Source organism: Littorina saxatilis, linkage group LG11, assembly GCF_037325665.1.
Source record: "Littorina saxatilis isolate snail1 linkage group LG11, US_GU_Lsax_2.0, whole genome shotgun sequence".
Taxonomy (NCBI): domain Eukaryota; kingdom Metazoa; phylum Mollusca; class Gastropoda; order Littorinimorpha; family Littorinidae; genus Littorina; species Littorina saxatilis.
In genome coordinates this window covers 11,950,535-11,964,269 of record NC_090255.1, presented here as the reverse complement: position 1 = coordinate 11,964,269, position 13,735 = coordinate 11,950,535, and the positions used below count along the sequence as shown (strand labels likewise).

Sequence of the window (13,735 nt, the reverse complement as noted above, 5' to 3'; positions counted from 1 at the left end):
TCATAAAAAGTTTGTTCCTATGTATTCCCATTTCGATTATAACCATTTTGCTTAGATCAGGACTAGCTGGAAGAAAGGTCCTACGGACCTAATGCTATCTTTCCTGTAATACAGTTCTATGTTTCAATGTTTCTTTCTCTTTCTCTCTTAGTCTCTCACTCTCTCTCTCTCTCTCTCCGTCTCTCTTAGTCTCTCTCTCTCTTCTCTCTCTCTCTATCGCTCTCTCTTCTCTCTCTCTGTCTCTCTCTCTCTTAGTCTCTCTCTCTCTCCCTCTCTCTCTCTCTCTCTCTTAGTCGCTCAGTCTCTCAGGATCTCTCTCTCTCTCTCTCTCTCTCTCTCTCTCTCTCTCTCTCTCTCTCTCTCTCTCTCTCTCTCTCTCTCTCTCTCTGTGTAAGCCTGAAAGGTCCTACGGACCTAATGCTATCTTTCCTGTAATAAAGTTCAAAGTTCAAAAGTTCAAAGATCTCTCTCTCTCTCTCTCTCTTAGTCTCAGTCTCTCTCTTCTCTGTCTCTCTCCTCTCTGCTCTCTGTCTCTCTCTCTCTTCTCTCTCTCTCTCTCACACACACTTTCTCTCTCTCTCTCTCTCAGTCTCTCTCTTAGTCTCTCAGTCTCTCCCCCCAATCCCTCCTTCCTCATCTCTGTCCATCCCTCTGACATCTCATGAAAACAGCTGAACTTTTAAATCATTTGCTATTAAAGGACAATTAAACACTCAATGAGGTAATACATGTGAAATGGATGATCAGGTGCAACCTCGACGCATATATACCTGTGATGTGATGTCTTTGAGGTAGTCTAAGTGTTTGGTACAATATAATCCCATTTTTTCTTCTTTTTTAAAATGTCTTACAGATTGTTGTTTAGACACTTATAGCTAGGCCTACTTCCGGTCATAACTTCCGGTCATTGCCAGCAGACGTGTGTGTGCGTAGTATGGTGATTTGTGAGACGGATCGTCCAAATGCGCAAGTATATAAGAGCTGCGCGTTTTAACGATTCTTGTATTCTTTGTATTGATCAAACGCGCACACATCGATCGATGTGTGCGCGTTTGATCGATCCACCAAACGCGCAGCGCGATCGCGCGATCGCGCAGATCGCTCAAACGCGCCTAACATATACATGTGTGTTGGTATATCGATGTATGTGTATGTGTGTGTGTGTGTGTGTCTCTGGGGGTGTGTGTATGCCTACGAGTGTGTGTGTGTGAGTGTGTGTGTGTGTGTGAGGGTGTGTGTGTGTGTTTGTGTGTGTGTGTGTGTGTGTGTGTGTGTGTGTGTGTGTGAGTGTGTGAGGAGAGGGGTGGGGGGATGTTCGAAGTAGCCTGTTCCTTCCCCGAACCCCCTCCTCCCAAAACCCACCTCTTGCAAGATTTGATCCCATTGGTTGACCGGTTATTTAAGGTATTCGAAATCATAGATCTCTTTACGCCGAACGGTGTGTCTGCGCCTTCTGAAGTAGCCCCTCCCTTCCACAAACCTCCTCATCACGACCACCCCCCCCCCCCCTCTCTTCTTGACTCTCATATTTTTCCTCTTCCTGCGATTTATCCGCGCCAACGTCAAACCGACTGTTGTCTGAGACACAGTGTTTCAATCCCCGAAAGACAGCTTGACTGCAGATGCCTTAAGTCAAGGTTAACAAGAGGCGAAGCCTTCAAGGCTCCCGTAAGAAATCAACAAACAGTAACATAACACAAACTCACTCACTCCGTAACACACACACACACAAACACACACACACACACACGCACACACACACACACAGTTAAAACTAACGCATCATATCAACTCCATGTATAATTTTCAAAAGAAGGCAAACAGATAAAAATGACTAGGGTAATAGGTTAGGTACCTGCCATGTGGGCACTTTTTCCACTGCTGTCCTCAGTCCTATACTTTTCATCAAGACTTGTCACCATGCCGAGTAGATCTAAATTCGGAAGTCTTCATGTGGCTGAGGCATATATCTGACATAGCATCGATCTTGTAGGTTAACCTCCTTTCTGAAACAAATGGCAAAATGCGATTAGTTATGATGACTACAACCTACACAAATATAAACAGTGTTTTGAAACAGAATAGTCAGGTTATACAAGCCACTTTACCTATGCAGCATGGTAACCCTACAATATGCGAAACATGTCGACTGCAGCAGCCTGGTTCTTAAAATAATTCTGACGGTCAACACAGCCAGAAATGCCAACAAAGACAAGAAAGCTGTTGCAAGGTAAGCTTACCAAACGTTACATAGCGAATCATATGATAGTGCGTACACAGCAAACAGTAGATCTACAATCAAAGAGAGGATCGAGTCTGGAATGAAACGCGATACAGATCTAGCATTCAAAAACTGTCTTTCACGTTCAAGGAAGTTGTTGCAAAGTACTTAAGACTTACTAAATTGTACAGACAAAACCATGACAGTGCATGTTTTGAATCTGAGGAAAAAATCGTGATCATTTTGACTTTGGGAACAGATTCATTCCGTTTCCTTATATCTGCATGTTCAAGTAAATGGTGGACAGTTTTTTTTCGGGCAGAGTAAACTTAACTTGAGACTCTACTGCAAGTCTTGAAATTCACATAAATCGAACCACGAGCAAAGACATCCAAACATTACAGGCACTTTAGATCAACTCATTTCACTAGAGGTGACTGCCTAGCACTGTGTTTGACATCCGTGTCTGCTGAAATAAAAAGAAATTAAAACAAAACGGATTAACAGTAGGTGACACGTTATCAGAGTGGGAGACACTAGATCTGTCTCTGAACTTACCGGGATACGGCTGCAAGATCGACACTGACTGCCGCGCTTTCGACAGCTCTTCCTCGCGTGGACATTGGAAACACGCTGTGCAGATCAAATTGTAGGAAATCTCCCTTTGGTATCTTCTTTATTTACTTTTCTGGAGCTTAGAAACCGAACAACATGAAATCGTCTTCCCCGGCGAATTGGCGAGGTGAGAACTGGACCACAATCCTTCGCGCGACCCCTGACCTGATCTTGACACCTGACCTGCCGTCTACATGCCAAACACGACACAAACCAGTCAACTGCTTGTACCCCTTCAAAACCCCCCACCACCCGTTTTCTTTGGATACACGCTTTAACTACACACATGCCGACACAATGTTGATCATTGCTTCAATAATTTGAAGATGGTGCTTGAAAATTAACCACGTGAAATGAGTATTTCGGTGTTTAGCCAAAAATGTTAAAGTTTCTACCACAGACATACATACATACATATTAAAAAGGACGCTTACATTTTCCCCACCTGATTTACAACACAGACTCTGAGAAAGGTCTAAGTCACTGATTGGTGTAAGGGAGGTAACAACGTTTCAGAAGCTGAGTTGGAGAAAGTTATCTCTTTTGGCAGTAAAGTGTCATGGTGGACAGCATTCAAAATCCACATGCTGAGCAGATCAAGATGAGTTCCAAAAGAAGGTAAGGCTATATTTGTGTAATTATCAACATTTTTAATATCATTACTGAAGGTAATTTGAAGACAAAGGCATAATCTAGAAACATATTTTTCTTTTTGTGAATATAGTCCATAGTTTGTGTTATAGGCAGTTTCGATCTGGTGTCCTTTAAAAAGGACGCTAGGGCTAAATGGCCAGAGGTTTTTTCATGTACGGGTTGGGTTTGTTTCAGATTCACTGTGAACGAGGTAATAGATATGCTTGAAGATGATGACTTATTTCAAAGAGCTGACATCTTTCTCGACCCTCCTGAAGTTGATGAGTTGACTGATGAAGTTAGTGGTGAAGAAGATGGGGAGTGTGCTGTCCACACCTTGTCCGGACGACAACTGACTGCCAGTGCCACAGCTACTATTGTGGGACTCAGTGGCAGAACTACATTGGGAGAGGAGAACAGTGGTGGTGATGGATATGGCCAAAATCAGGCCATTGATTACCATGCTCAATGAGAGATGCCTCATGTACTTCAAAAAAATCATGAAGCAACAACATTTGAGTATCGACGAGAGCATGATCCCATACTATGGGAGACACGATGCAAAGCAATTCATTAGAGGGAAGCCTATACGCTTCGGATACAAGATGTGGGTGCTGGCCACACCCCATGGGTACTGCGTCCAGTTTGAACCCTACCAAGGAGCAAAAGGCAGGCAAGCTAATGCAGATGAGTATCCAGGCATTGGAATGGGTGGAGCCGTGGTGGTTGACCTCATCTCTGAGCTGGAGGAAGAGGAGCCGGAAGATTGTTACCATCTGACCTTTGATAACCTGTTTACAAGTCTGAAGCTTGTTGACGTCCTCACGAGCAAGAAGATTGGATGTACAGGAACGGTTCGTGCCAACAGGACCGAGCAGTGCCCACTGAAGTCAATCAATGAAATGAAGAATACCAAGAGAGACACTTACGACTTTCAACAGGCCGAAAACACAGGAGTGATAGTGGTTCGATGGAACGACAACAACATCGTCAACGCTGTCTCCAATGCAGCAGGAGTCAACCCTCTGCAGTCAGCCTCCCGGTGGTCCAAGGCAGAGAAAGAAACGAGTCAAGATCTCGCAGCCCTTCCTGATCAAACACTATAACAAGACAATGGGCGGGTGCGACAGAATGGACCAGAACATTGCCAAATACCGAGTCTCCATACGATCCAAGAAATGGTGGTGGGCCATTTTCAGCTTCTGTCTTGACCTGTGTGTGCAGCAAACATGGCACATGTACAGGGCAACACCTGCCTCAGAGTACATTCCCATGGATCTTCTGGCAGTTCGGCGTGCCATCGCGGACATCTACCTCAAGAGGTCACACGCTGCTGCCCGTCTGGAGCTCCCTAACCATCCTGTCGGACGTGTGGCAAAGCTGGACAGAAGAGTTCCACCAGCAATCAGATGTGATGGGTTGGATCACCTGGTGGAGCACATCTCCAAGCAGAGAAGATGCGCACAATGTGGCAAAAAGGTCAAACAAATCTGCCTGAAGTGCAATGTCCCTCTGCACCGAAAGTACTGTTTTGTGGCATTTCATACTCCTGTGTAATCGGTAACTGACCACTTGACCACTCACAATGAAAGTGAAAAGCTCTGACGAGCTGTACAAAAATCGTTGAAAGCAATTTTGTTTGCACAGATTATTCACATTGGCAGGGTAACAGGAGAGTGACTTGCACCATGTTCAGAGGTTGTTTTTGTTTTTTTGTTTGTTTATTTTTTTTAAATAATGGACAGTTAATCCGTTACTTTGTATTGTTTATAAACCGAAAGTTACAAACTTTTTTGAAAACAAGTGTTTGTGTTAATAAATTTCATTGAAAACTTGTAGAAACTTGTTCCTTTCACTATTGTATATGTTTGATAAACCTCTACCCTCCCGATCCTAGCGTCCTTTTTAAAGGACGCTTGAAAAAAATGCTGTAGACACAAGAAAAAGTAAAAAAATCAGAAAAGAAATACATATTGTGTCTTAGAATTTTATTTGCTATTAAAAAACGCAAGAAAATAAAAAATAAAAAATCTCGGCAAAAAGGGGCTAAATATCGGACCGTATTGCTACGCTGAAAACACAATAGCTGTTAATCCCATCACTTTGACACATACCAACAAAACAACATCCTGACGGCTTTCAGTGCTGCGTTTGAAGTTTGTTTATGAGGTTTTTGTGTGCAAAATTGACAACAGATGCTTTTACAACATTATTTTAGTGACAGAAAATCCCACTGTGCACAGTAACACATCCAGACTGTTGACTGTTGACTGTTGATTGTTGATTGTTGACTGTTGACTGTTGATTGTTGACTGTTGGTAGGTGTCCACATGGAGGGATGGTCTTATCCAAACAAAAGCCTTTCTTCTTTTGTCTGTAAGAGCACATGTACACGTTTATCTTCTTGTGCTCCTGTATCATGTCATAAACTACATATGTCATTGTAAAAATTGTATCTGAATAAAATACTGTTTGAAGCAAAAGCCTGGTCACATTTTTAATTGTGACCTAAATCGCTTACACAGCGAAAAAACGGTACTTTTAATGTTTCACGAAATCTGTTTTGGGCTGTGATGTATGTTGTACGTCCTAATGTGATTTGTTTTTTAGAGTTATGTCTATGTGCTAAAAGAAGCTTAACCCGACTTGATTTCATCCCTTATTAAGCAGATTATAATTTACAAGTGAGATGCTCTATGAAAAATGTTTTGATCTATAATTATATTGCCTATGAATTCATGTAATGCGATTAAAGTGTAACAAGCGTTTAGTATTAAAAAATGATTTGTGACGTTTGGTTTCCCTCATTTGTTTTTGTTTCTAAGTAGTTTAAAGAGTGGCGTGGTGGTAAGACGTCGGCCTCCTAGAAGGTCGTGTGTTCGAATCCCGGTCGCTGCCGCCTGGTGGGTTAAGAGTGGAGATTTTTCCGATTTCCCAGGTCAACTTATGTGCAGACCTGCTAGTGACTTAACCCCCTTCGTGTGTACACGCAAGCGCAAGACCAAGTGCGCACGGAAAAAATCCTGTAATTCATGTCAGAGTTCGGTGGGTTATAGAAACACGAAAATACCCAGCATGAGAGATGTTCAACGTGCGGGCTACCTCACCTGCCTTGACCTCTCACCAATTCATTGTAAAGCGCTTAGAGAACGACGAGCGCTCTATAAATCTCCCATATTAGGCCTATTATTATTATTGGAACAGAAAACTGAAGAATAAATTACCCATGTCACAAATGATCAACCCACCTGCATCTATTGCACTTTGCATCGCAGAAACAATCAGTTTAGACGGGCACAGTGGCCTAGTCGATAATATTCGGGCCTCCAATGCGGAACTTGGGTCGCGGAATCGAATCCCGGCCGCGCCTGATGGGTTAAGGGTGAAGATTTTCCTTCTCTCCCAGGTCAACTTATATGCAGATCTGCTAGTACCTTATTTCTGTTTGTGTGTACACGCAAGCAGAAACTAAGTGCGCACGGAACAGATCATGTAGTCCATGTCAGAGTTGGGTGGGTTATAGAAATGCGAACAAAACGCATGTTTCCCCCGAAAGCGGCGTATGGCGGGATAAAAACGGTCAACTTCAGCCCATGAACAAAAAAGAAGAACATGAACAATTTCGTCTGGAGTAACAGTATTTTAAATGAGGAGAAATGACTTTACTGATACTCTCTTGGCATATTTGTGTGTGTTGCTGGAACGATTGTTCCATCAGAGATTTGGTCTGAGAGAAGTAGCCCTATTTTTTACACAGATTCACTATTGAACAATTCAGGAATAATTGGGAATATTACCAGTGAACAAACTGCTGAAGTCAGCTGGTTTGTGCTCAAAAGAATACTTATATGGAGAATCACTTAACTTTTCTCATTGGCATTTACATACATGTGCGTACGCTCGACGACAACCGTATATAGAGCTTCGAAAAACAGACATTTGCTGTATTTGTGTTCTGATACTTTGTTTATGAACGTTTATGTGTGGAACTCGATGACACAAGAACCCTTGAACACACACACACACAAACACACACACAGAGAAAAACATACACACACACACACACACACACACACACACACACACACACACACACGCACGCATTTACGCACGCACACATACACTCACACACACACACAGCCACACACACGCACGCACGCAATAACCCCCAAAAGCACACACACACACACACACACACACACACACGCACACACACACACACACACACGTGCACGCGCAAGCAAGCAAACAGACGACTGTGGCACTATTGTTTTGTTGTTTTATCATGCTAAAAATAATATATTTATTTTGTCTAAATTGATCTGATCATTGTGCGATCTATGTTTTTTTGTAATCTCCACCTTCATTAACAAAGAATGATTTCCTATCATTGTGATTTCGTTACGCTGCAGTTGCGTTGCAAACGAGATTTTCCCTGTTTGTCAAGTGGTACAATGTGTCTCAGATTTTCCTAACCATTATAATGAAAATGCCCTAACCATTGATTCTATAACTACTCAATAACCACAGTGTACGACACAACATCTACATTGGAGCCTCGAGTCGAAAGACTAGAAACGGCATCACCAAACATTCTCTCTCTTCTTCTTCTTCTTCTTTGTTCATGGGCTTAGACTCCCACGTTCACTCATGTTTTTAGCACGAACGGAGTTTTACGTGTATGCCCGTTTTTACCCCGCCATTCAGGCAGCATATGCCGATTTCGGGGGAAAACATTCTCTCAAAATAACACAGATATGTGAAGTAACTAATTTTAACATTTATTCTACTAATTAAGGCATTATGCAAAACATTTAAAAGCAACAATATCAACAGCTTGCCCTTGCTTTCAACATGATAACAACAATGCTTGTCAATTCATTTCTGCAAAAATAGTACAAGTAAAAAATAAGTAAGCATCACATTTCTGGCTAGCAAACTGTTCGAAGGATCTGATGCGCAACGAAAGTTTCGACGAAGACTGACCACGAGAGACGAAATTTGCTCTCTTTTACAGTCTACCTTTTCATAAAAAATGATAATTAAAACAACGGCAATTCGGGGAACGACTTCTTCACGAGGCACGTGGTAAAATTCCGAGGAAAATTGCATCAACTTTAACCCTGAACTAATTCTAGAATATTCCTTTAAACGACTGTGTAGAAAGGGGCATCAGTTAATCAAGACATGCCTGATCCACCCATCGGTCAAACATGGCATCTGGTACTTCTTTTAATCTTACTTCTATCAGTTTTGGATTGTCATCACGACCTGACCGACTCTAACTGTGCACGTGCTCTGATGTTTACTTAGGTGCACTTACCTGGTTAAATCTAAACTGACCGATTAGTCATGATTAATTTCTTCTTCGCAGTTTTACCTACCTAATGACTCAACCGTATCCTCTAAATTCTGGGGCAATTATTCAATAAACTATACTCAACTACCACATCTACCTTCTCTGCGACCGCCCTGATATGGCCCTTCGTGGTCGGCTGGGCGTTAAGCAAACAAACAAACAAACAAACAACCTTCTCTGCAACCACTGTTATACTTCTATATCCTTTAAATTCCTTTCAAAACAACAAAAACACAATATTTACACTGTGATATTACTCACACTAAAACACAGACCGGCTGTTTTCCTTCTCATCATTATTAGTAAAGTGCCATAAGGTTTTGCTTACTTGATGTATAGAGGCAATGACTTGCACCAGTCACTATATAATAATAATAATTCTCTTTATTTATATAGCGCCTTATCCGAAGTTCAAAGCGCTTTTATGCCGTGTGAGATGGAATTTTTTTACACAATATATCACGCATTCACATCGACCAGCAAACCTCAAGCCTGTTAGGCGAATGTTCACCTTTCGCGGCCTTTATTCCAAGTCACACGGGTATTTGATGGACATTTTTATCTATGCCTATACAATTTTGCCAGGAAAGACCCTTTTGTCAATCGTGGGATCTTTAACGTGCACACCCCAATATAGTGTACACTATAAGGCGTTTGGTGTAACATCTCGAATTTAATAACGACAATACACATTAAACAAATTGAGAATGTCACTTGGAACCCTGCGGCTGAAATATACATTTAAAGGTATAACCAGGCCAAACCTCGATAGAAATCACAGGGCAAAGGAAATATATATTACAATCTCAAGAAAAAAAACCCAGCTTGTATCAGCCAAACGGTCCCATTAGATAATCAACATTTAGAGAATTAAGTCCAAAACATAGATCCAATCCAATCAAATGGTAAAAAAAATAAACACACACTCAGTGTCCTGGTGTAAGCGCATTTGATTGATAAGAAACGCCAATTCGATCTAAACGTTATTGCAGTTACAAACACATGAAGTTTAAACGGCGTTGATGTCTCAACACAGTAATGAACATTCTTGCATGAAGTTTTACAATCATCATAACAAAATATCAATGTCAACAATTTATAGACTACTTTCTAACAAACTAATAGCCGCGCGCGCGCGCGCGTGGGTGTGTATGTGTGTGAGTGAGTGCATGCGTGCGTGCGTGCGAGCGTGTGTTTGTGTATGTGTGTGTGCGTGGGAGTGTGTGTACGCGCGCTTGTGTGTGTGTGTGTGTGTGTGTGTGTGTGTGTGTGTGTGTGTGTGTGTGTGTGTGTGTGTGTGTGTGTGTGTGCCTGTATGCATGCTTATGTGTGTTTGGGAGAGTGTCACCAACCAGCATATTCATCTTGTTCACCTTCAAACATTCTTTTATTTTATGGATACAGGCCCAATCCAGACCAGCTGGGCTGTGCATCGTGACATAGCGTGTAAGCGGTTCAGCATGTCTCTCTCGTCTTTCGCGCTCCCCGTTCCGATGACGACCCGTCTCTCAAGGCCAGAAACAGTCTGATAATCAGAAACTGTGACCTGGTTGCTTCCTGCCAGCGCGACGTCGCGTAGCTCATCATCATTATAAGGCCTTAATAATATCTGCACCGGGACACCATTGGCCTGTATTCTGTTTATCATGCGCAGTGTCTGACTGTTAAAATGTTCTGATGGCACCAACAGGAGGACGTCTCGGTACTGTAAAGAATCAGGACCTGGATGAAAAAAATACAGTTTTGTTAAGCAGTCAGAATTCTTAGACAACTCAACTCAACTCAACTCAACTCAAATTTATTAATCCATATGGAAATTATGTTGTAACAATACTCATTTCCAATGAAAAGAATAAGAATGCATACTAAAAAAAAAAATGATCACAGTCTCACTAACGCAAACAGTCATCCGTCAAGTCAAGTCTGCCAACACACAACTCACTCACACAACAACAACAGCAACAGCAATACAATTTAACAAAAACCATAATTCCAATAACAAAAAGACGTCCAAGAGTCCACCTCCACATCCACGCACACACAAGGTATACAAAGCACCACATGTCGACTAGAACACCGCACATTTGGACTACGGTAATCTATACATCTATACATCTACACATATAAATAAAAAAGAGTGTCTGTCTGTGTGTGTGTCTGTCTGTGGTCGCCATACCTCTGAGATGGCAAGAGGCAGGAACAAGATAGTGTGCACGTACACTCCCTAGGTGCCGCAGATGTGCACCTGGGTTTTAGTTTCTTGATTCATTGTTTCCTTTCTCAGATTATGGACCTCCCATTTATTGAATACAGCCTATATGGTGCAAGACCAGTTCAGTGCCTACTGTTCACCTGTAGCAAGCACATCATGCCAGTGATATTAGAGACTTGCTATTGCTCCTATGAGGGGAAGAAATGAAGAATGAAAAATTAACTGGACAGTTCCGGAAATTTCTAGAAGGTAAGGGAGATAACTCTTTTTTGTCTGTGGTCGCCATACCTCTGAGATGGCAAGAGGCAGGAACAAGATAGTGTGCACGTACACTCCCTAGGTGCCGCAGATGTGCACCTGGGTTTTAGTTTCTTGATTCATTGTTTCCTTTCTCAGATTATGGACCTCCCATTTATTGAATACAGCCTATATGGTGCAGGACCAGTTCAGTGCCTACTGTTCACCTGTAGCAAGCACATCATGCCAGTGATATTAGAGACTTGCTATTGCTCCTATAAGGGGAAGAAATGAAGAATGAAAAATTAACTAGACAGTTCCGGAAATTTCTAGAAGGTAAGGGAGATAACTGTTCACCTGTAGCAAGCACATCATGCCAGTGATATTAGAGACTTGCTATTGCTCCTATGAGGGGAAGAAATGAAGAATGAAAAATTAACTGGACAGTTCCGGAAATTTCTAGAAGGTAAGGGAGATAACTCTTTTTTGTCTGTGGTCGCCATACATCTGAGATGGCAAGAGGCAGGAACAAGATAGTGTGCACGTACACTCCCTAGGTGCCGCAGATGTGCACCTGGGTTTTAGTTTCTTGATTCATTGTTTCCTTTCTCAGATTATGGACCTCCCATTTATTGAATACAGCCTATATGGTGCAAGACCAGTTCAGTGCCTACTGTTCACCTGTAGCAAGCACATCATGCCAGTGATATTAGAGACTCGCTATAATTGCTCCTATGAGGGGAAGAAATGAAGAATGAAAAATTAACTGGACAGTTCCGGAAATTTCTAGAAGGTAAGGGAGATAACTCTTTTTTGTCTGTGGTCGCCATACCTCTGAGATGGCAAGAGGCAGGAACAAGATAGTGTGCACGTACACTCCCTAGGTGCCGCAGATGTGCACCTGGGTTTTAGTTTCTTGATTCATTGTTTCCTTTCTCAGATTATGGACCTCCCATTTATTGAATACAGCCTATATGGTGCAAGACCAGTTCAGTGCCTACTGTTCACCTGTAGCAAGCACATCATGCCAGTGATATTAGAGACTTGCTATTGCTCCTATGAGGGGAAGAAATGAAGAATGAAAAATTAACTGGACAGTTCCGGAAATTTCTAGAAGGTAAGGGAGATAACTACTCGCCCAAAACAGAGATGCATGGAGGGAGCTGATTGGCGGCCTATACCCCAGACGGGGTCACAGGCGTAGGTGAGGTGAGGTGAAGGGAGATAACTCTTTTTTGTCTGTGGTCGAACTGGTCTTGCACCATATAGGCTTTATTCAATAAATGGGAGGTCCATAATCTGAGAAAGGAAACAATGAATCAAGAAACTAAAACCCAGGTGCACATCTGCGGCACCTAGGGAGTGTACGTGCACACTATCTTGTTCCTGCCTCTTGCCATCTCAGAGGTATGGCGACCACAGACAGACACACACACAGACAGACACTCTCTTTTATTTATATGTATAGATTGTCACACGTCGCAACCCAGCGGTGCGCACGATCAAGGGAAGCAACCCACCTGAGAAATAAATGAATAAATGGACGCATCAATCAATCAATCAATCAATCAATCAAGCCAGAGCCCCTCTCTTGATGCGTTCAAGGGTAAGTTGAAGACTCAGTTCTTCCCGTAGCTGGCTGCGACTTTCATGTTCGACGTGATGTGTTGTGCCCCAAAAGACATTCTTGTGCTGTGCTCTGTGAGAGGTGTTTTCTTTGTGCTTAATATTATTTTGTTTGGACCTAGCTATTGATGTGTACATTGTTGTTAAACAGTTGTTTGTTGTATGTTTACCAGGGTTTGCTAGTGTGTGATAGGGTTCGTGTCAGATGTTAGTTTCTGTGTTAGTCCTGTGTTGACAACTCTTCGACAAGCGCTTAGAACTGTACCCACGGAATACGCGCTATATAAGCTTCATATTGATTGATTGATTGATCAATCAATCAATCAATCAATCAATCAATCAATCAATACAATGCAAACACGTGTGCATGTGTTATACAAGCTGTTTTGATATTCAATATGGATCGTGCTTGCGTATGAAAATGAAGCGAGTGCTTGCTGTAGCTTCGCTGGCGTAGTAAAACTATTGCACGTGCACGCACATCGGTGAATGTTGGTATGCATAAACTTTGATGATTGCACACATAATGCTTCGTTTCAACCCAAGAAGCAGAATGTCAGACCAAACAAACAAACAAACAAACAAACAAACATACAAAACAAGAAGAAAACGGTCTGCATTCAAATGATTTTTATATTACTGTTTTCGTCATCTTCTGCGAACGTGTGAGAAACGAGAAATACAATGTCCAGGCATGAAACAAAATGTAGTTTCTGCTGAGATGTAAAGAGTGTTGCCAGAGTATCGGTCAATCTTATTTGTGAGTCTCCTTCTCCCCGATACCCTTTTCTTTATCTCTCCCTGTCTGTCTGTCTGTCTGTCTGTCTGTCTG

At 42.1% G+C, this 13,735-nt stretch overlaps 3 protein-coding genes across 5 annotated transcripts in view; 2 read left to right on the top strand and 1 right to left on the bottom strand.

Annotated features, from left to right (window-relative positions):
• Nucleotides 1-4,074: 4,074 nt before the first annotated feature.
• Nucleotides 4,075-4,575, top strand: LOC138980846 (piggyBac transposable element-derived protein 2-like). Its single transcript, XM_070353728.1, has one exon. The coding sequence runs from the start codon at nucleotides 4,075-4,077 to the stop codon at nucleotides 4,573-4,575; it is 501 nt and encodes a 166-aa protein (XP_070209829.1).
• Nucleotides 4,576-4,600: 25 nt separating this feature from the next.
• On the top strand, nucleotides 4,601-5,026 carry LOC138980845 (piggyBac transposable element-derived protein 3-like). Its single transcript, XM_070353727.1, has one exon. It carries the CDS (start codon nucleotides 4,601-4,603, stop codon nucleotides 5,024-5,026), a length of 426 nt encoding a protein of 141 aa, XP_070209828.1.
• A 3,208-nt stretch (nucleotides 5,027-8,234) lies between these two features.
• Nucleotides 8,235-13,735, bottom strand: part of LOC138979753 (uncharacterized) — a 27,208-nt gene continuing 21,707 nt past the window's right edge. For all 3 annotated transcript variants that reach the window (XM_070352490.1, XM_070352492.1, XM_070352491.1), the window contains one exon: nucleotides 8,235-10,550. In XM_070352490.1, the coding sequence (XP_070208591.1) occupies nucleotides 10,216-10,550 (335 nt within the window). In that variant the 3' untranslated portion in view covers nucleotides 8,235-10,215. The remainder of the gene's footprint in view (nucleotides 10,551-13,735) is intronic.

Excerpts from the sequence above, each read along its gene's own strand:
- LOC138980845 (XM_070353727.1), top strand. The coding sequence starts at position 4,601 with ATGGACCAGAACATTGCCAAATACCGAGTCTCCATACGATCCAAGAAA.
- LOC138980846 (XM_070353728.1), top strand. The coding sequence starts at position 4,075 with ATGTGGGTGCTGGCCACACCCCATGGGTACTGCGTCCAGTTTGAACCC.